Source organism: Mus musculus, chromosome 7 (assembly GCF_000001635.26).
Source record: "Mus musculus strain C57BL/6J chromosome 7, GRCm38.p6 C57BL/6J".
Taxonomy (NCBI): Eukaryota; Metazoa; Chordata; class Mammalia; order Rodentia; family Muridae; genus Mus; species Mus musculus.
Genome location: NC_000073.6, coordinates 119,917,380 through 119,940,252, shown reverse-complemented (window position 1 = coordinate 119,940,252; position 22,873 = coordinate 119,917,380). Strand labels below are relative to the sequence as shown.

The 22,873-nt window shown below is 42.8% G+C and overlaps 1 protein-coding gene across 1 annotated transcript in view; it reads left to right on the top strand.

Moving 5' to 3' along the window:
* Positions 1-18,921, top strand: part of Dnah3 (dynein, axonemal, heavy chain 3) — a 173,966-nt gene extending 155,045 nt beyond the window's left edge. Inside the window, exons 54-61 of the mRNA NM_001370806.1 lie at positions 1,220-1,464; positions 3,167-3,283; positions 8,681-8,835; positions 9,984-10,151; positions 11,408-11,550; positions 13,646-13,850; positions 15,252-15,389; positions 17,183-18,921. Coding sequence (NP_001357735.1) covers positions 1,220-1,464; positions 3,167-3,283; positions 8,681-8,835; positions 9,984-10,151; positions 11,408-11,550; positions 13,646-13,850; positions 15,252-15,389; positions 17,183-17,536 — 1,525 coding nt within the window. The 3' untranslated portion in view covers positions 17,537-18,921. The remainder of the gene's footprint in view (positions 1-1,219; positions 1,465-3,166; positions 3,284-8,680; positions 8,836-9,983; positions 10,152-11,407; positions 11,551-13,645; positions 13,851-15,251; positions 15,390-17,182) is intronic.
* The last annotated feature ends 3,952 nt before the right edge of the window (positions 18,922-22,873 follow it).

The window sequence follows — 22,873 nt, the reverse complement described above, 5'->3', positions numbered from 1 at the left end:
ACTGGCAGAGTCCCTCACAGAGTCCCCCTTGACCAGCAGCAGACTGGCAAAGGCCAGTGTCCTGACAAGCTCCCATACAAAAGGCCTGACCAGGGTGTAGCTGAGGAAGACCTGTTCTCAGTGATGGGCTCAGCAGAGAGGCACAGTGCTGTGGGTAGTGACTCATATGGGCTTGTCTATAGATTCAAACTTGGCAAACTTGACATAGACCTCGAGGGAGAACTTTTACACTCATTGTGAACTGTTTTCAATCATGTTTACAATGTCCAAGGCTACCTCTGCCTCATATACCAGCAGTCTCTCTACATATCCCTGCTGCCCAGCCCACCTAGACAGCAGAGGGCTTCCTGTGGGGGTGTGAGGTCCAACCCAGGACCACAGCAACTAGAGAGAAGGCATAGAGCTTGGGTCCCAGTCACCTCCTAGAATGGCCACCACCACCTCCTGGCACAGACACCTTAGTTCTGCAACTGAGTTCTTGAGGGCTCACAATGAGGGATTCAAATGCAGTGTCCTATCACAGAACCAACTCCTCTCACTATCTTATTGGCCTGAGGCTATGTCCTATTAAGCCTCCACTCACAGGCAACTGCCCAGAGCATGTTACCTGCACAGCATTAGGGAAGTCACTCTGTGCCTAGGCCCTGGGGATGATGCTCAATCAGGTAGGACCTGCCAAGACTGTTTTAAAAACAATTATTCAATTATTATCATTGAAAGTACCACTTGCTCTATCACTGTCGCTCACTCCTCTAATCTGTATTTCTGGACTTCATGAAGTTTTCAATAAAATGGCATAACAATTGCATTCATAGATTGAAGAGTAGAACCAGAGTGGCTTCAAATTTACTTTCAACTCAGTCAGGTTTGACTTAATTGGCTTGTGAGCTAAATCCACCCTGTTAAATTTCTGACATGGCTAGCCATCTAATTAGTAAATATCTGGGGGAAAAAAATCTAAAACTTTTCTATTTTATGACACATGATTATATGAAAATCAAATCTTGTTGTCCATATGTAAAGTTTATTGAAAAAACACTCATAGTTATTCATATACTGTCTGTGTCTAGTTTGAGCAGGTATTATGTAAATCCAAGCCTAAAATGTTCATTATTCTGTCATTTGTGATGGTGGTTAATAATGGTAGCTATCATTTTTGTTAGTTTACCAATGCAACTTGCTGCGTTACTCTGAACAGTTGTGTCCTTTGAATTTCCAGGCTCTGGCTAACTAGCTATCCATCAGAGAAGTTTCCCGTCAGCATTCTCCAGAATGGGATCAAAATGACCAACGAGCCCCCCAAAGGACTTAGGGCCAACCTTCTGCGTTCCTACCTCAATGACCCAATCTCAGACCCTTTGTTCTTCCAGAGCTGTACAAAGCCAGTTATATGGCAGAAACTGTTGTTTGGGCTTTGCTTCTTCCATGCCATTGTCCAGGAGAGGAGGAACTATGGAGCCCTAGGTGAGACAGGACAGTGTGTCCAGGTGGTCTGCGATGGACCACAGGTGGGATCTGGAGGTTTGCACTCAGATGGAATGTGACCAATAAGATAAGTCACCTGCTCCAGGAATGACTAAGGAAATACATATGCTAAGTATGAATTGTCATTTGTCTGGAATTAAACTTTAATATCCCCTCCGCCCCCACCAAAATATGGCAACCTTATAACCAAGTGTATGTGTGTGTATATATATATATATATATATATATATATATATATACATACATACACACACACACACAAAAGTGATATTCCAAAATTAGGGGATTTCTGCCTAGTGAAGTAGATAATGAGAGGAACATATTTATTTTAGGCATAATAACCATTCTCCAGAGAATTGTCACCAAGGAACCTACAGAGTTTGAGTTAACTGTCATTACATGTACATAATGGTGAAATACACCCTGGCACCTGCCTGTACCTTAAAATATCATAATGTATTTACTTATCAATGGAAACTAATGGATAACTAAATAATCTTGTTAGAAGACTATCAACTAATGAATAACTAAATAACCTTGTTAGAAGACAATCAAACTGCTGTCATCCTGTCCTCCATGTTGGATGGCCTGTCTCTCCTATGGCTTTTGATCTTGTTCAATAGATTTGAAGGACCCGCTGTGGGACTGACTGTAGCAGGTTTTTTGGGTTGACTGCTTTTCATGCATCCTCTCCCTCCCACTCTATCCTCCCCCACACACACCCTTTCTGTCCTATATAGTCATTCTCCCCATTCCACCCCTTTCCTCCCCCTCCCACCCAGTCCCCTCCTCCTCTTATCCTCTCTCCCCAATCCCTATCTTCCCCTTCCACCTCTTCTCCTCTCACACATAACTCCAGAAATCTATGCAGTGATTTATCTCAAAACCAACTGTTCTATTGTTTTTCCCAGCATATGAGTTTTATTAAGTTATATTTTTACTTAAATAGCATTGTTTAGGAAGAAATTAACATTCTTTGCAAGGGGCTGGAGAGATGATTCGATGTTTGATAGCATGTATCCCTCTCACACAGGACTCAGATCAATCCCTACTGGTGCTCACAAATCTGTAACTCCAGTTCCAAGAGATCCAATGCCTCTAGAATTCTGAACTCTGCAGGCACCTGGCACAGCACACACATGATGCAGAGACATACATGCAGGCTAAACTCTCATAAACATGAAACACAAATAGCCTGAAAAAAAATCCTCTATGAAATCATTAACCCTGGAAGTTCTGTTGCAGTTTCTGTAAGGCTGGCCACACAGTTGACAGTTCTTGCATGGATACAGGAAGACGTTTCCCAAGCCTGCTTCACTCTGCCCCCCAGCCTTAACCACTGCTCTCGGTTGTGTTTTACAGGTTATTTTTGGAGCCCTGTGCTTTACCACAGTCTTCCAGGCAGGCTGAATAAATCCTGTCTCACAGATCCCAGGATGTTAACATCTTCCTTAACAAATGGGGGGAGCCATAAGGAAACCATTTTAGGTCGGGTGTTTTCTCAGGCAGAACGGCTGCCATTTTGGCAATAAATCAAGGCAAATAGTTGGCTGGGTGCTGGATACTCGCAGGGCTGAAAGAGGCCCTTGATCCATAATGATGCTTACCTTACATGCTCAGTCTGAGTGGAAATTAAGAGCTCACGGGTCTGAAGCCTGTAATTCTTCTCTGCCTCTTTCAGGTTGGAACATCCCTTATGAATTCAATGAATCTGACCTGAGGATTAGCATGCGGCAGATCCAGATGTTCCTCAATGATTACGAAGAGGTGCCCTTCGAGGCTCTGACCTACTTGACAGGTATTCATGGACAGAGCTTTGCTGCCCTGATCTTCTGGTACCATTTTCCATGTCCCCGCCCTTTAGCTCCTAGCCTCCCATAGCACTCCCTCCCTTACTCATTCAACAAATATTGATCTCTTGTTAATGCTTTGTCATATTGGATACAAACAAAACCGGATTTAAGATATAGGCTTCTGTGGTCAGGTGACTTACAGTCTAAGATGGTAGAAAAATAAAAATAAATAGTTTATATTATATATATATAACATATATGGCAATACAGTGTTATATACACTAACAGAAACATTTACTGGTTGAAGAAATAGGTTGAAGAGACAGTTCATCAAGTACTTGCTACACAACCATGAAGACCTGAACTCACCCTTGAAAAGACCCAGAACACACATAAGAAGCTTGGTGCTTTGGCATGTGCTTGTAATTCCAATGCCAGAGAGGCAGAGACAGATGGTTAGAGTTTGCTAGCCAACAGCATAGCATAAATAGCAAGTACCAGGACAGTAAGAGATGTGGCTTCATCAAACAAGGAGGACAGTGCCTGAGCAGGCATGATACCTGAGGCCTCCACACATATGTGCACCTACAGACACATAGAAAAGATAGAAGGGCTGAATGGTGGCTGCTCTTCCACAGTACTGTAGAGGGCATGAGTATTCCTAGATAAATACTGGAGAAACGGGGCAGGTTAATCAGACAGGGTTGTCTGCTCAGTGGCGGAAATGTTACCTGGTTTCTACCCTGAAGGCTAAGAGTGGATGTTGTTAATAACCTGGTGACCTTTGCTACCTGTAGAGCCAGACCACACTCCAACACCCTAAAATGTTTCTCTCAGACTGTCCCTTCCTAGAATTTTATCTTTGTCTTCACCTTTATCTTCATCTTTATCTTTATCTTTATCTTTATTTTATCTTTATCTTTGTCTTTTGGTCAATAGAGGAGATGCCAAGTGTACTTTATAGCCCAGTGACCTCCATGCTATCTCTGTCCCAGACCACACCAGATCTTAGACCCATAGTTATAAAACCCATCTTCATGGTAGAGGTCACATATACTCTGCAAAAGCGTTTTAACGCCTGAAGCTTTATTGTGCTCATGGGATTGTTGTTAATGGGAAACTTTTTCCCCCCAAATTGTACTGGATTTAAATATGTCTAAAATAAACTGACCTGGAGTCGGACTAGAGAAGTTTGAAGCAGCACCCACTAAGTCATGCTGAACCAAGTTTCCTTCTCATGCGGGTCCTTTGATGCTTGAATGGATTCTCACTTCCAAAGGACCTGGGTTTGTTTTCCAGCACCCACATGGTGGCTAATGCCTGTCTGTAACTCCTGTTCCAGGGATCCAATGCCTTCTTCTGGCCTCCTCTGGCACTGGACACACATGGTGCATAGACATACATGTGGGCAGAACATCCATGAGCACAAAGTAAGAATTCTTAAACATTTTCAGAAAGAGAAACATTTCTAAAACAGAAAGGCAACACCATGATTACATCTCAGAGTAGGGGTTAGACAATCCTGGAAAACTTCTAGAAGTTTTAAGAAGAGTTGGACATGAGGGCTCAGTAGTAGATTTACAAAAAGAAGGAAGAGGAGAGTAGGGAGGGCAGAAGAGTATTTTCAACATGAGGTCTTCCAGTGGGAATGGTTGCTTTTTTTTTTTTTTTTTTTTTTTTTTTTTTTTTTTTTTTTACCCTGATCACCCAATAAATACAAGTCCACAATATGGAAGAATTCAGATGGAAAAAAATTTTCTCATTGTCCTCAAAGAATAGACAATATAATCCCAAGGAAAAAAGAGAAAATAGAATGTGCTGTATTAACTGATAAAACTTGGGCAAAGGTCCACATGAAACTCATTAGAAAGACTGTGGCATCTTCGAGATCTCACATAGGTTCCCCCTTCAGGTCCACAAGTGAAGAGCTTGCCTAGATCCTCTCACCAAGTACTAACATTCCCTTTATGTGAAGCTCCAGATATACCAACTGAACAAAAGAGACCAACGCTTGGAGTAGTGTTACTGAGCATTTCTGTCCTACCTTCTTGGATATTTGGCAATATCTGGGGGTGGTTCTAGTTCTTCATAATAAAGAGGAAAATGCTATTCATGTCTAATGAGGAGAGGCCAGAGGTGCTGTGAAATATTCTATAATCTGCATAGGACAGCCCCCAACACAACGTAGACCTGTTGACAGGGCAGAGCTTGAGAACCCTTCTTTTGAGTGGTTTTGTAATGCAGTGCCACCTTGACTTTAACTTGGTACCCCTAAGATAAAGGAGTGGCTCTTGGCTTAGTAAAAGAACTTCAGAGAAGTGGCCCTTGCAGAGAAGGTGATCCCAGGGCTCCTAACCCCATAGAATGAGTGCAGAATTGTCCTGGAAGATGGTCTTGGTAGAGCATTGCCTGGGGTTATTAATCAATCACTGTGCCATTCAAGTTGGAGGGCAGCTTTCTAACCATACTCTTAAGGATAAGCAGCCCTGGCTGGGGAAATAGTCCCCAAATCTCAATGGTGAATTACATCAAAGGTCTACTTCTTGCTCACTCCTATGCACATCAACAGACATCTCTGCTGTTGTACTTATCTATTGGGCACACAGTTAGTACTACCGGAAGATCCAGCAATACCTCTCCTGGGCATATACCCAGAAGATGGTCCAACTTGTAATAAGGACACATGCTCTACTATGTTCATAGCAGCCTTATTTATAATAGCAAGAAGCTGGAAAGAACCCAGATGCCCCTCAACAGAGGAATGGATACAAAAAATGTGGTACATTTACACAATGGAGTACTACTCAGCTATTAAAAACAATGAATTTATGAAATTCTTTAGGCAAATGGATGGATCTGGAGGATATTATCCTAAGTGAGGTAACCCAATCACAAAAGAAGTCATTAGATATGCACTCACTGATAAGAAAAAAAAGTTCTACCAGTGTTTGTGCTGTCATCTTTATATATATATACATATATATATATACATACATATATACACAGATATATAAAACATATAGCACTACATAGCATATATATATATATATATATATATATATATATATATAATTATAGTTATACTATCAATTAAGGTGCAAGAACTTATCGTTTGATTCTATTCATGGAGCCCAGAGGAAGGTAGCTTTCCTATAGATAAGGAGAGACAAAAGAGTAATTATCCAGCACCAGATATGAGTGAGCATTGGAACTTGCCACCAATATTAACAGAATATATAGTTTGTATCTACAAAGAGATTAAGTGAGATGAACTGAAGTCAGCTACTTTTAATTTGGTAAGCTCAGTAAAAAAGGACAATAAAGAATTTAGAGACAAACTGAGGCACATCCTAGCTCTTCTAGGAGCCTGTGCACTTATAACAGAAAGGAATGTAGCTATAAGGAACTGAACCTGCCTTGATCAACATCAATCCTAGAGCCTGTAAGTGTATCCTGGGTAGGACATTTCACTGATGAGGGACCTGGTGCCATGGTTACAGGTATATCCAGCACTGACGATGGGGAAAGGAGATTGCTATTCTTCCTTGCTGGAGAGGTGTAAGTTGTCTGCAATGAGACTGGCTCTTGCTATGTAGCACAGACTGACATTGGACTTGCCATCTTCCTGCTTAAGCCTCCAAAGTGAAAAGCATGTGCCACCTTACCTAGCTCAAAAACTACTCTCATTCTCTTCAAATACTGCATGTGCCTTGGGTACTTTCTCTGCTCCTTAAAGTACCCAAGGAGCTGAAGGGGTCTGAAGCCCCACAGGAGGAACATCAATATGAACTAACCAGTACCCCCAGAGCTCCTTGGAACTAAACCACCAAAGAAAACACATGGTAGAACTTGTGGCTCTAGCTGTATATGTAGCAGAGGATGGCCTAGTCGGTCATCAATGGGAGGAGAGGCCCTAGGTCCTGTGAAGGTTCTATGCCCCAGTATAGGGGAATACCAGGGCCAGGAATGGGAGTGGGTGGGTTGGGGAGTGGGGGTGGGGCGGAGAGGAGGGAATAGGAGATTTTCAGAGGGGAAACTCGGAAAGGGGATAACATTTGAAATGTAAATAAAGAAAATGTCTAATAAAAAAAAAGAAAATGAAACTTTCAAAAAAAATACTGCATGTAGTTTAGGGGTTTATATAAACTTCCTTATAGTAGAAATCATCTGCAGTATGTTCCAACTGAACTTTGCTGAAGGTCTGAGGTTGCTCATAGAGTTACAGAAATCCAGATGACCTGGCTTATAGTGAAACTGCTCTTGTACTGCTCACCTTACTCAGTATGAGTTTCTGGTAGCTTAGTTACCCGCCTGAGATTCACCTCCTAGGCAACGAGGCTCCTCGAACTTGGGCACTTACCCTCCTCTCTAACTTGATTCTAATTTCCCTTCCCGGATATGAGAAATGAACCCACTTTTCTGGGTGCCCTGTACATGCATGTATGAGTGTGTGAGTGTGTGTGTGTGTGTGTGTGTGTGTGTGTGTGTGTGTGTATAGGCACATGTGCAAGCATGTATGCACGCATGTACAATCTGGGCTTACTGTCCCCTTCAGATAATTGCCTAACTCTTTTTTAAATTTGTTTTTGTATGTATGTATGTATGTATGTATGTATGTATGTATGTATGCATGTATGTATGTATGATTGTATTTAGAGATACAGTCTCTCTATGTAGTCCTGGCTGTCCTGGAATTCACTGTATAAACTAGGCTGGCTTCAAACTCACAGAGATCAGCCTGCCTCTGCTTCCCAAGTGCTGTAATCAAAGGTGTGTGCTACCACACCTGATAAATTACCTAATTACTTTTTATAGAAATCTGAAAATAGAAATCTTGATCCCATAGAATGATGTTGAGGAGGAGGAGGTGGCTCAGAGTTGAGAAAGTAGTATGTGTGTGGAATATAACCTCACCTTTCTAAAACATGTATTTGTAAGCATCATCTCATCTTATCCACGGGGTCCTGCACTTAGCACTGCTCTCTGACCAAAGCTACTGTCAGGATAGTACTCAGGACCATCTCATTCCAGAATTTTCAGCTTAAATCATTTTTTATATATACATATATGCGTATATACATACACATACATACACAAACACATATACTTGGGAAGATGAATGCCTGAAAGATTCCTTCACATGAATAGTTATCTTTGATGATTATATCATTGTTTCTTCCAGATCGACTCTCTTTCTGAACATGTATTATTTTTGATAACCACCATGATTCCGAAAAGACCTTTCCAATCAAGGCTGGGGGTATGGTACCAGCAACCCTGTGTCCTTGGACCACCTGTGTGCCAATAGGGTTTCTTGGTTAGAAGAAACTGCTGCTCAAAGCTAATGTACATGTTCACGACCTTACTTATGCTCAGCTTCTTCTGCTGTCGGTTGCCCCCAGGTGAATGTAATTATGGAGGCAGAGTGACTGATGACAAAGATAGGCGTCTCCTGCTGTCCCTCCTGTCCATGTTCTACTGTAAAGAAATTGAAACAGATAACTATCACATTGCTCCTGGAGATGCTTATGTCATCCCCCCCTATGGCTCCTACCAGGTAAAGGATGCTCCTCTGTCTTTGCCCTCAGAGAGACTGAAGCTAGGGGATACAGTGTTTCCAAGGAAAGCCCAGGGATTCACACTTGGGCTTCCTTACTGGGGTCCATGATCTGTTATTAATATTCCATGGAGCCTCCAAGAAAGATATTGTTGTCACTGTTTAATGAATGCTGAGTGTTAGGGGCAAGTGGGGTCTTTCAAGATATGGATTCTATCTGGAGCAGTGAAGAGAGAAAGTGACAGTTAAAGTGAAGGCTTCTGAGGATTGGGAGATGGCTCAGTGGACAAAGTGCTTGACATGCAAGTGTCAGGACTAGAGTTTGGATCGTGCAGAGTCCACACACTAAATGTGGTACTTTATACCTATAATCCCAGCACACATATGGCAGGAGGGAGGCAGAGATAGGGAGATCGCTGGAAGCCTGTGGTCCAGCTAGCCTGATAAACACAGTGATGAAGAACAAGAGACCATAACTCTAAGGAGGTAGAAGATAAGAACCAACACTCAAGGTTGTCACCTGACCTCCACATGCACTCCATGGCACATACATACCTGCGCGCGCACGTATACACACACACACACACACACACACACACACACACACACAGAGAGAGAGAGAGAGAGAGAGACAGACAGACAGACAGACAGACAGACAGACAGAGAGAGAGACCTTGGGCTACATATTAAGATGTTGTCTTTTTTTTTAATGGGTAAGGAGAAAGAACAGAACAACTAGATAAGAAAATAAGGGAGATATAAAAACAAGAACTGTGGAGGAAGGCTGCAAAAGACCCCACTCTTCCCACTATGAGCCAATTGGGATTTTAGACACCTGGCTCCAGGTTACAGTTAGTTTGCAATTGAACACTGGGATTCAAACCCAGATCTATGTAACTCTAAAGCTGACTATTTAGGAACAGAGAGACGTCCAAAGGTGGGAAGAAAACTGCTCAAGCCTATAAGATGCTCTTCAGAGCACTGCAGAAGGATAGCCTGGGGTTTACTCACCTGTCCTGGCTAGCAAATGGAGATAGTGCTACTGACATGGTGGGGTTCCTTTTTGAGATGGGTTCAGCCACACCCTGGGTCACCTCATAGGACCTCAGTGGATCTACACTGATACCAATTGAAGATTTCCTTTCCAGTCTTACATTGAGTATCTCAGGACCCTCCCCATCACAGCACACCCTGAAGTATTTGGTCTCCATGAGAATGCTGACATCACCAAGGACAACCAGGAAACCAACCAGCTCTTCCAAGGAGTGCTGCTGACCCTGCCGAGACAGTCCGGAGGGAGTGGGAAGTCTCCTCAGGTGACCAGGTTTCCCTCTGGCGGGCATTCAAGACTACAGGTGGTAACTGGGAAGGCAGGAATATGGGGCCTGGTATCTATCTCTGAGCTAGGTGCTTCAGTCCTACTGCTAGGTCCTTAAATACACAAAGGAAACAACTTCCAAAATGCCAGTTATTTCTAAAAAGAAAAACTTCATAGATCCTCCTATATCAAATACCACGTATACTCTACATATATGTTTTAAAACTAAATGTATTTTGGCTCAGAAATATCTACTTTAAAAATTGCAAGTGAAAACCATTAGTGGATACCTACTATAATTCCCATTAAGTTGTGACTGGGACAGAAGGAAGGAAGAAAAGAAGACAAACTAAATTTTAAGTTCTTCTGGGGTGATATTACTAGCTAAAGTCCTAGAGCTGAGGCTTTGGTGGCCTCTTGTTAAAGGAAGGGATGGATCCTTGAGGGTTAGTGAGCTGTCAAATTAGCACCAATCTGAGACCTTCTGTTTGGAAGGAATGGAAAGAGAAGGACATCAAGACTTGAAAAGTCAAATTCTCTCGCCATGTAATTCAGCATTGTTTACAACCACAGTTAGACTGGGGTACTTCTAGTAGTCCCTCTCATCCTGCCTTCCTCTTCTCCTCCTGAGCTGCCTCCCATTCAACACTTTTCAGTTTTGAACCTTGCTGATGGTGTTCACTCAGTTTCAGTGGTAATTGGTGTGTGGATCACACCAGTCTGGTTGGTGTGTCCTAATATAGGACTAGGGAAGGAACTGCTGTCCAGCCAACCAGCCCCACCAGGGTAGGGGAGATATCTGGCTCTGCCTCTTGGTCTGTCCTCTTTGGTCCACTGTCTCATTCCCTACTTGGCTAATCCCAGTGTCACAGGCTTGTCTTGCTCAATGTTGGAGTTAGACCTACTACCTTTCCAAGTGTCACTTGCATTGAGAAAGACCTCCCAACTTTGAGTGCTGTGTGGGAATTCTCATTGTGGGTGACTTTGAAGGTAGGGCCAGTGTTCAGTGCTACCCTGAGGCTACCTGACTGACTAAGGAATACAAGGAAAGAGCTGTCATTACTCATTATTTTGACATTCTGGAAAATGTCCTCACTAAGGATAGTGAGCTAATAATTGCCCTCCTTCCCTCCAAGGGGCAGAACTGGCTTCTGTGGCAGAGTTCCCAGGAAGGGCCAATGCTTAACATCAAGTGTCTCCAAATAAAGCCTGCTGGTGTAACACTTATTCCCTTTCTCGTGTCTGTACTTAAAGGAAGTGGTTGAGGAGCTGGCCCAGGATATACTCTCCAAGCTTCCCAACGACTTTAACCTGGAGGAGGTAATGAAGAAGTACCCCGTGGTCTATAAGGAGTCTATGAACACTGTTCTAAGGCAGGAGCTCATCAGATTCAACAGGTGGGCCTGAAGATCTTGCTTGGATTTTGAAAGTTGGAACCTGTGGGGAAGTACTTAAAAGGGACACTTGATAAGATATTGCTATGCAAAGAAAGTTGTTTGCCCTACCCAAGGGGAGAGCTATAAAATAGGGTGACCCCAGCATGTGTTGGCCACATATCAAATCATGCCCACTCCTCTCTCCTTCTGCTAGTATCAGAAGTAGTCATCAAAGCATTTTTGAATGAGCCCCTAGTGTCAGATATGACTCCAGACACTGTTCATAGTTCTCAGTAGAACCAGATACAATTAGTGTGATATGATATTACTAATTTCTACCAGTACTTTACAGATGAGAAAACTCAGCAAAATGAGCTAAGTCCTCATTCATCCAGATACTAGCTCTCATGTCTTCCCTTTCATGTTTCTCAGTCTCCCCTCATGCCACTGGGACTTGATAGCTGCCAGGATCTTCAGTGGCTGTTTTGATACCAAAGAACAGGGCAACAAATCCCTATTGTCAGTAGGAGTCTACTGTCCTTCCATGTTACCAGTCTCTGTCCATCCATCCAGTGGCAAGGGAAGTCCAGAATGGTTAGGTGACAGTTTAGTTTCTGATTCAGGGTTCTGTGACTGTGTCTTATGGAGCAAGAGTTCCTTAGGTACTAAAACCTTGACAGTAACAGTGGTCATAGTTGCAAGAACAGAACAGGACAATAGGGAAGCTGTAATTAGGTGTACTAGAGATCTGTGATGCTATGCCCAGGCAACAGCTTTGTCTTCCAACTCCTCAGCAAGCATTCCTCCTGCTATGCATTTTTAAAAAATTTGTTCATATTCTTGCCCAATTGGTTGAGATTTTATAAGTTCTTTCTGGTGGCAAGTTTTTGGGGTGGGGGGCACACTCAGCTGAACTCCTCTGTAATGAGGCAGGCCTCAGAGTAGAGAGGTCAGAAAGAGGAAGGTGGTCTTGCCCACTTGCAGGTTGCCCTTCCTCAAGTATATACCTCATAGTCTGTAAAAAGAACAACTTTGGCAATGCAGATCAAAAGTCCTAAACCATAGATACTCATTGATCAAAAGCCTATTACTAAGAACATAGTTAGAAATTTACACAAAAGTAGATACAAATGTATTTGTCTAACAATGTTTAATAACCTGTAAATAACACTCCCTTCTTTCCTCCCTCCCTCCCTCCCTCCCTCCCTTCCTTCCTTCCTTCCTTCCTTCCCTCCCTCCCTCCCTCCCTCCCTCCCTCCCTCCCTCCCTCCCTCCCTCCCTTCTTTCCTTTCTTCCAACATGATCTCATTATGTAACCCTGGCTGCCTGGAACTCACTATGTAGACCTTGAGTTCACAGAGATCCACTTGAATCTGCCTCCTGAGTCCTGGGGTTAAAAGTGTGTGTCACCATGTTCAGTTTAAAAAAGAATATTCCCATGGTAGGGAAATAGTTGAATAAAACAGAATGCTGTATAGTCATTATAAAGAACAATTTAGGGGCTGAGGAAATAGGCCAAGGGTAAAGTGCTTTCTAGGCCAGCATGGGTATCTGTGTTTAGATTCCCAGTACCCACAGAAAGCTAGGTCTGGTGATGGACACCAGCGGAGCAGAGAATGTCTATGCTCAATGACCAGCCAGTCTTGGCTGGGTTCAGAGAGAGACCTTGCCTCAGAACAATAAGGTAAAGAGTCACCGAAGTCAACCTCTGGCTTCTATATATGCATGCATACTTACCTGAGCATGTGCAACACATATACACAAAACAGCAACAGCACAATTTAGAACTGGGCTGTAGGGCACCTGCCTGAAGTTCTAGCACTTGAGAGCCTGTGGCGGGAACTCATAAAACTGGAAAGATTTCACTATGTGTTAAGAAAGATAGATTACAAAAAGGCAGTATGGAATGACTTCATTAAAAAATAAGGTTGTGTTTCTAAAGAAAACAAGAAAGATACACATCAAAGTTATTTTTAGGTGGCAATGTTATGGGTGATTGAATTTTTTCTATCATTGACCTCTGATCAGGGAGAAAGATAAAAGGAACACCTTTGCTGTACTTGGGCAGAAGGAACCCCTGCAGAGCCAGGCTTAGCCTGCTTCTCTATCCTTACAGGCTGACCAAAGTGGTTCGCAGAAGCCTTATTGATCTTGGCCGAGCCATCAAAGGACAAGTCCTAATGTCCTCAGAGCTGGAGGAAGTCTTCAATAGTATGCTTGTGGGTAAAGTGCCAGCCATGTGGGCAGCCAAGTCCTACCCATCACTGAAGCCCCTGGGGGGCTACGTGGCTGACCTATTGGCCCGCCTGACCTTCTTCCAGGTACCTGGGAATCTGGGTAATTGGATACCTGGTAGCTCACTCAGGTGGAGAAGACACTGTGGGGTAGCAGAGCAGAAGTTGGGGACAAGGGTTGGCAGCTGTGTAGCATCATAGGTTGATTATCCTAGGTTGGCCATTTCCAAATGGCCTTTCCAGACTTGTGTCAAGGGGAAAAGGGAGAGACTTTTCAAAATCCATAGAGATGTTAATCTATAGAGGTAGGAGTAAAAACTAGGAAAATGTCACAACCTGGAGGTTTATGGCACATACTTGGCCAATGGATATACTTAGTAAGGCTGTGTAGTAATGTGAACATTTCTGAGCTGATATATAGACATTGGGTTTTTTATACATAGGGATTGGGTTCCAGCTCCATGGCAGAGTACTTGCTTAGCATTTGTCAGGTCTAAATTCAATCTCCAGCATGAGAAAAAATAAAAAGTAAAAAAAAAAACAAACAAGCAACTGAGACAGATAAATCTAGATGTTTGGTGAAAAAAACAGCTACCGTCCCCAGCAAGTGATGCACCTCCGTCTGTGTATGGCCACTCTCGCTGGGGCTGGTAGCTGTTGCCCAGGACAGAGATAACATAAACTGCCCTGTACTGGTCTTTACCATTCCCTGTTGTATTCCCAATTCAGTACTGCACCCATGCTTAAAGTAGAAATACAATATTTTTGGTACTTTATTTCAAAAATAGGAAAGTTCAAGTTAAACCAAGAGGACTCTTGTCATCAAGAAAAACGAAAAAGCAAAGAGTATCATATCCATACCTCTCTTGGTTCTTTTAAGATTTATTTCATTGGGCTGGAAAGATGGCTCAGTGATTCAGAGTGCCGGCTGCTCTTTCAGTGAATGCAGATTCAATTCTCAGCACTCACGTGGTGGCTGACAACTTTACTTCAGTTCCAGGGATCTGATACCATCTTCTGGCCTCAAGCATGGACCACATATATGGTGGTGCACAGACAGATATAAATGTAGACAAAGCACTCATACACATGAAAATTTGCTGGGTAGTTGTGGCACGTGGCTTTAACCCTTGAATTTCGGAGGCAGATCTCTGAGTTCAAGGCCAGCCTGGTTTACAGAGCAAGTTCTATTACAGCCATGGCTACACAGGAAAACCCTGTCTTGGAAAAAAAATATGTGTATGTGTGTGTGTGTGTGTGTGTGTTTGTCCACTTGTTATGCACATGTGTGTGCTGGTGCCGGAATACAGGAGTTGAATCCCTGGAGACGCTGCCTGACATGGGTGTTAGGAATTAAATCCTGGTCTTTTCTGCAAGGGCATCAGTGCTTTTAATCACTGAGCTATGCCTCCAGTCCCACGTTCACTTTGGTTTAACCTATTATTGATATATTGTAGATTCTCAATTTTGATCTCTATGGATCTATAGGAATGGATCGACAAAGGCCCCCCTGTGGTCTTTTGGATCTCTGGATTCTACTTCACACAGTCCTTTTTGACGGGAGTTTCTCAGAATTATGCCAGGAAATACACCATCCCCATTGACCACATCGGATTTGAATTTGAGGTAAGGATCTTGTGGGTTGGGACAGCTCAGAGGCATAAACCTAAGAAAACAGTGTTGTACATTTCCTTCTAAATAAAAATATTTGGTTGTCTAGAGTAACAAATGTTTCAGAAACAGAACATGTAAGGGATTTTGAGTAGCATAGGGTGTCTTGACATAATCATAGCGCTGCTCCCAAACTCTTGTTTCTGAGCATAGAAAAGGGAATTTGGTGCCAGCAAGATGGCTCAGCAGATAAAGGGGCTTGCATGCAAGCCTGGTAACCTGAGTTTCATCACAGGAGCCCACATGAGCGTGAGAGGAAACAACTGACTCTTCAAGGTTGGTCTTTGATATCCACATTCTCTTCTCTTCTCTTCTCTTCTCTTCTCTTCTCTTCTCTTCTCTTCTCTTCTCTTCTCTTCTCTTCTCTTCTCTTCTCTTCTCTCTTCTCTTCTCTTCTCTTCTCTTCTCTTCTCTTCTCTTCTCTTCTCTTCTCTTCTCTCCTCCTCCTCGTCCTCCTCCTTCTTCTTCTCTCTCTCTCTCCCTCCCCCTCTCTCTCTCCCCCTCTTCCTCTCCCTCCCTCTCCCTCCCTCCCTCACACACACACATATATATTTATTTAATAAATGAATCTTTTCAGAGGAAAAGTCTGTCACCATCATGGCAAGAAAAATGAAAGCATTTCCCCTACCCCTGTCTATTCTGTATCTTCACTTGGAAGAATGCTGTAGATGGTCTTTAGAAATGGAAAAAATTACAATTAGAATGATGTTAAATGGGGCTTGCAACCCTCTGGTCCACCATAATCTACTGCTCCCTAGAGACCTTACACTATTTTCAGCTCTATGGGGAGGAATCCAAGGCTATCACCTTCCTATCTAAACCATGCCATCCGGAAGCCGTTGTAGTTTATTTGCTTGTGCTATGACAAAATACCCTGAGCTGAGTAGCTTAGTGGAGGAATCGGATCACAATTCCTAGACCAACATTGTAGGGAAGTCAAGGCAGGAACTTAAAGCAATGGTTCTCAACCTTCCTAATGTTGTGACCCTTTAGTATAGTTCCTCATGTTGTGGTGACCCCAACCATAAAATTTTCATTGCTACTTAACTGTGATTTTGCTACTGTTAAGAATTGTAAGGTAAATATGTTTTCTGATGGTCTTAGGTGACCTCTGTGAATGGGTAGTTTGACCCATGGTTGAGCACTGCTGACTTAAGGCATCAGCAGAGAGAAGCACATGGATCCTTGGCTGCACACTAGTACTCCACTCTTTCTCTAGTCTGCTAGAGTCCAGGCAGGGCCCAGCCCATAAAAAGGTGCTGTCCACAGTTAGTGGCCTTTCACGTCAATTAAAACAAGTCAATTAAAACATTCAATACTAACCAGCACACCAGCTCACTTTTCAGGCCTTCTCCGAGCTGGTTCTTTAGTCTTAAAAACAGAGAAACTGGTTTTTAAAAATGTAAATAAAAAATTTACTCTTCTACGTCACCTCTCACTCCAGAACTGTTTCACCAACTTGCCTCTTATTAAGAATCTGACCCTTCATTTCCTAGATTTAGGTCCCAAAGAAGAGAAGCAATTGTGTAAGGTCACTAAGCTACATTCAGTGTGGCCTCCTGACTCCTACTTCATTGCATTCTCTGTGTCTGTCATATATAAGAGCAGGAAGCTGTCTAGGGACCAGACTTGGCTCACATCTGATAAGACTTATCACAGAAGCCGACTTGGCAGCTAGGTGGTTCTTATTAGTATCACATGTAAGGAAACTAGAAGATTATGACACTCATAGCTTTCCACTCTTTCAGGTAACACCAAAAGAAACGACAATGGAAAATATCCCAGAAGATGGGGCCTACATCAAAGGACTTTTCCTTGAGGGTGCCCGTTGGGACAGGTCAACCTCGCAGATTGGAGAATCTCTCCCCAAAATCCTCTATGACCCATTGCCCATTATTTGGCTGAAACCCGGAGAGAGTGCATCATTCCTGCATCAGGACATTTATGTGTGTCCAGTGTATAAGACGAGTGCTCGGAGAGGTATCCTCTCTACCACTGGCCACTCTACTAACTACGTCCTGTCCATTGAGCTACCAACAGACATGCCCCAAAAGCACTGGATAAACCGAGGCGTGGCCTCACTGTGCCAGCTGGATAATTGATGGCAGGGGTCACAAATGCGAGAGTAAATGGTGTCATTCTCCATGACGACGAAGCCATTTTTTTTCCTTATACCATAGGAAAGGTGTCAGTGATCTAATGACTGCACCAATAGATCCAGACATTTCACAGCAGCCTTGTAAAGTAGGTTATTATAATTATTATTGTTATCATTTCATGGCTGCAGAAACCACAAGAAGGTAGGTAATGCTCCAAATGAGATAGCTACTAAATTGAAACACAGACTGTGTGACTCTCCACCTAGACTTGTGGTCATTTGGCTTAAGCTCATTTGAAGTTATTTTCTTTACCTTGGGTTTTGCTGTAACTGTCACAGAATTTCAGCCACTTCTTTCCCTGACTGACCTACTTGTGTAGCCATCATGGCCCCATTAGAGATTGAGAAGGGCTTGATTTTTTTTTTTTAAGTTCCTGGTATGCTTTATTAAGACATTTTTGTGTGTATGTGTCTGAGTGAGTATGTGAGTACATGTACCCAAGGAGGTCAGAAGAGGGTATTAAGCCCCTGGAAATGGAGTTATAAGTCACTGTGAGTTGCTGTGTGGACAACTGGGAATTGAACTCATGTCCTCCGTAGGAGCAACAAACACTCTTAGCCACTGAACTCTCTCTCCAGCTTTGACTTATATGTTAAAAGCACATCTTACAACCTTGGGTGGTGAGGATTATCACTTCACTTTCCTGGTGCTGATTAGCTTCCAGGCAGTCAGAAGTTTAGCTGCTGCTTGGTGTCAAGGATTGAGCCCATGGCCTTAAGCACTCCACTGAGCTACATTCCCAGGCCAGCTTCACTCATTTCTCCTTCCTGGAAAAATGTGTGCCTGTCATGTGCAGCATTTGTGCCCAAGCCTTTGACCAATTTGTTCACTTCCATGTGCTGGAATGAATGGTTGTCTTCCCAACCTGGTGTCTCAGGGACATGACAATGCTTTCCTGAGAGTACCACAGAGCTCTTCACATTGTACTGCCAGGTGCAAGTTCTCTGGCTCTTGAATCCATGTATGTTTCACTGCCACATGCTGCCTGCTGGCCAAGGAGTTGGTTGTTCTGATGTAGACTCTTGGAAGATGTTGTAGTTCCAGTCACATAACTGTGTCCAAGGAATTTCCACTTCTTGTTTCTCCCCGGAGCATCCAGAGCGAGACAAATTCCTGAGGTATTCTTCCCTGATTCTCTCATGTAGCTCTTGGGCTCTAAGTGGCTTTATTTGGGGTATTCAGAGTGGAGCAGAAATGGGTTGTTTGAGTCTTAATGAGTATGATCTGGTTTTTCTGCCTCTTCACTAAAAACAAATGCCTTGATTCAGGATCTGTGACGATTCCTGAATGTGGCAAGCCTCAGATCGAAATAAAGGTATTCCAGAAAACTTTAGTTTCAATTTCTTCATGGTGTCAACCAAAGTCCGAGATGAACAAGCTATCCAAGTGCCCAGAAAGAGTAAGTGTGTGGTAATAGAGACAATGAGGAAGTATACTCCTACTTAAAGTAGGTCACTAAAGGTTTTTGTTGTTTTTAAGAAAGAAACCTTTTTTTTTCCAATATGTGGATAAGTCTAACTAATAGTTAGAATGTCTGTATTGTTCTAAATAAGATCAGTCATGTGATATAGAAAGACGGTCAGGATCCAGCCCTTTTAACTCTTGGATGGCAGATTAGTCATATTGCAGGCTGTAGAAGAACTGGTCTGAGGGGGCTGCTAAGAGAGCAAATGAATTTTAATTATAGTTATCTAACTCCAGCTTCATTCAGCACCGAAAAACTAAGAGAGTTGAGGACTGCCTTATTCCTCCAGGGTCAAGGGACAAAATGTTTTTTATGATGGATTACATTTTTGAAATTTAAAATATTTCCTCCAGTTTGAAAACAAAGATTGCCCCTAAGTTTGAGGTCACTTTCAGTTGGGGTCAATGTGGTCATGATGTTTCCTCCTGAGAAAGGGAATTTGTTCTTCAGAAATCATGGTGAGTTAGAGGCTAGAGTCCTGGGCAAAGATGGGCAGAGCTTAACTCGACAAGAAGCAGCAAGCTCTGCTATAAATAGCTCAGCAGATGACATCAGGCAAACCTGGTGTATTAGTCAGGGTTCTCTAGAGGAACAGAGCTGATAGAATGAATCTCTCTCTCTCTCCTCTCTCTCTCTGTCTCCTCTCTCTCTCTCTCTCTCTCTCACACACACACACACACACACACACACACACACACACACACACACACACACACACACACACACGATTTATTAGAGGGGCTTACAGGCTGTGAGCCAGCTAGTCCAACAATGTCTGTCTTCAAATGGAAAGTGTGATAATCCAGTAATTGTTCGGTCCATGAAGCTGGATGTCTCAGCTAGTTTTCAGGATATGTCAGAATCCCAAAGAAGTAGAATCTAATGCCAATGAATCAAGAGTGAGGGCAAGCAGGCAAAGAGCAAAGACTTCCTTCTTCCATGTCCTTTATATAGGCTATAAATAGAAGGTGTGATGCAGATTAAAGGTGTATCTCCCTACCTCAAAATGTATTATCTTCCAACTTTAAATGATTTAAGAAAAATCCCTCACCAGTGCCCAGATGCTTGGGTTTTAGTTAATTCTAGGTAAGGTCAAGTTGACACCATAAATGACCATCAGATCTGATCACCAAACTAGTCCTTGATTTTTTTTTTAACTATTGAGCAGTTATGTTCAGTTCTTGTTAGTGATACAGAACTTTAATTGACTTAGAAAGAGGGGGAAATGGTGTTAATAGTAAGACACATAAGTTGGGCATGGTAATGCTAGCATTCAAGACAGGCAGGAGGACTTTGAGTTCAGTCAAGGCCAGTCTAAGCTGCAAAGTGAACCCACCACAAATTCCATACATCTACCCACCCATCCACCCATCCAACCATGTTACATAGTTTGACATCAAATTGATGTTTTATATAATAGTATATATGTCTTTGGAAAAGAGGCTAGGCATAGAAAATCCCCATTAAAGCTTCCTGTCATATAGAAGATTCTCAAAGATTGGCATAGCTAATAGAATGGTCTTCTATTGAGAGAAAAGGCTTGTGGGAAAGCTAATTCATTATGGTCAGTAGAGTAAGGCAAAATTGAACCTAGTCAAAAATTACTTTTGTTTCCTTGAGCCACTTTAGAAAGGGACAATGATGGAGATGGGCAAGTTGGGTCTTAGTTGGCTCAGCACACCCAACCTTCTTTTTCTTTTTCTTTATTCTTTTATTTTGTCTACATTCCAGCTGTTGGCCCCTTTTCTGGTCCCCACTCCCACAGTTCCTCATCCCATTCCTCTTCCCCCTTGCCTCCTCACCCCACCAAGCCTCCTGCTTTCCTGAGGCCTCAAGTCTCTCTGTGATTAAGTGTGTCTTCTCTCACTGAGACTAGAACAGGCAGTCTTCTGCTATATATGTGCCAGAGGCCTCTGACCAGCCTATGTATGCTGCCTGGTTGGTGGCTCAGTCTCCCGGAGCTCCTTGGGGTCTCACTTAGTTGAGACTGCTGGTCTTCCTATGTGGGCGCCCTTCCTTTCAGCTTCTTCAGCCCTTTTCCTAATTTAACCATAGGGATCCCTGACTTCAGTTCAATGGTTGGATATAACAGCCATGACAGGCTCTAGTCTGTAAGCGCATCATAGCATCAGTAATAGTATCAGGTCATGGTGCACCCCCATGAGACGGATCCCAATTTAAGCTGGTCATTGGACCCAATTTCCTTCAGTGTCTTCTCCATTTTTGTCCCTGTAGTTTAGACAGGAACAATTTTGGGTCAGAGATTTTAACTGGTTTGTAACCCTTGAGGCCCTGTCTATCTACTGGAGGTGAACTCTTTGAGTTCCCTCTCCGCACTGTTGTGCATTTTGGCTAAGGTCACCCCCATTGAGTCCCAAGAGTCTCTTACCTCCTGGGTCTCTGGTTCTTTCTAGAGGGTCCCCTCACCTCCCTTGCCCCTGAGGCTGCTTATTTCCATTCATTCTCCTGGCCCTCTGGGCTTCTCTCCTGCCCCCCACCTCCCACCCCATACCTGATTCTGTTCCCCCTTTCTCCTCTCCCTTCCCTCTCCTACCCAAGTCCCTCCTTCCCCCTGCTTCCCATAATTATTGTCTTCCACCTACTAAGTGTGGTTGAAGCATCCTCACTTGGGCCTTTCTGTTATACTTCTTATGGTCTGTGGGTTGTATCCTGTACGTTTTGGCTAATATCCTAATATCCACTTATTAGTGAGTACATATCATGCATGTCCTTTTGGTCCTGGGTTACCTCACTCAGGATATTTTCTTTTTCTTTCTTTCTTTCTTTTTTTTTTTTTGTGATTCTAGCATTTATTAGGATATTTTCTAGTTCCATCCATTTGCCTGCAAAATTCATGATGTCTTCATTTTAAATAGCTGTATAAATGAACCACATTTTCTGTATCTATTCTTTGGTTGAGGAACATTTGGGTTGTTTCCAGCTATTACAAATAAGGCTGCTATGAACATAGTGGAGTACATGTCCTTGTGGTATGGTGGGGCATCTTTTGGTATATACCAAAGAGTGGTATAGCTGGGTCTTCAGGTAGAACTATTTCCAATTTTCTGAGCATCTGCCAGATTGATTTCTAGAGTGGTTGTACCAGTGCAATCCCACCAGCAATGGAGGAGTGTTCCTTCTCCACATCCTCACCAGCATCTGCTGTCACCTGAGCTTTGATCTTAGCCATTCTGACTGGTGTGAGGTAGAATCTCCAGGTCATTTTGATTTGCATTTCTCTGATTACTAAGGACTTTGAAAATTTAAGTGCTTCTTAGAGATTCTTCTGTTGTGAATGCTGTTTAGCTCTGTACCCCATTTTTAATTGGGTTATTCGATCTTTTGGAGGCTAACCTCTTGAGTTCTTTATATATTTGATATTAGCCCTCTATCAGATGGAGGGTTAGTGAGGACTTTTTCCCAATCTGTAGGTTGCCAATTTGTCCTATTGACTGTGGTTTTTTTTTTTTTTTTTTTGCCCTACAAAAGCTTTTCAGTTTCACGAGGTCCCATTTATCAGTTGTTGATCTTAGAGTCTGGACTATTGGTATTTTGTTCAGGAAATTTGAGGCTCTTTCCCATTTTCTCTTTTATTAGATTCAGTGTATTTGGTTTTATGTTGAGGTCCTTGATCTAGTTGGACTTGAGCTTTGTGCAAGGTGACAAATATGGATCTGTTTTCATTCTTCTACATACAGACCACCAATTAGACCAGCACCATTTATTGAAGATGCTTTCTCTTTTTCCATTGTATGGCTTTGGCTTCTTTGTCAAAAATCAAGTGTCCATAGGTGTGTGAGTTTATTCCTGGGTCT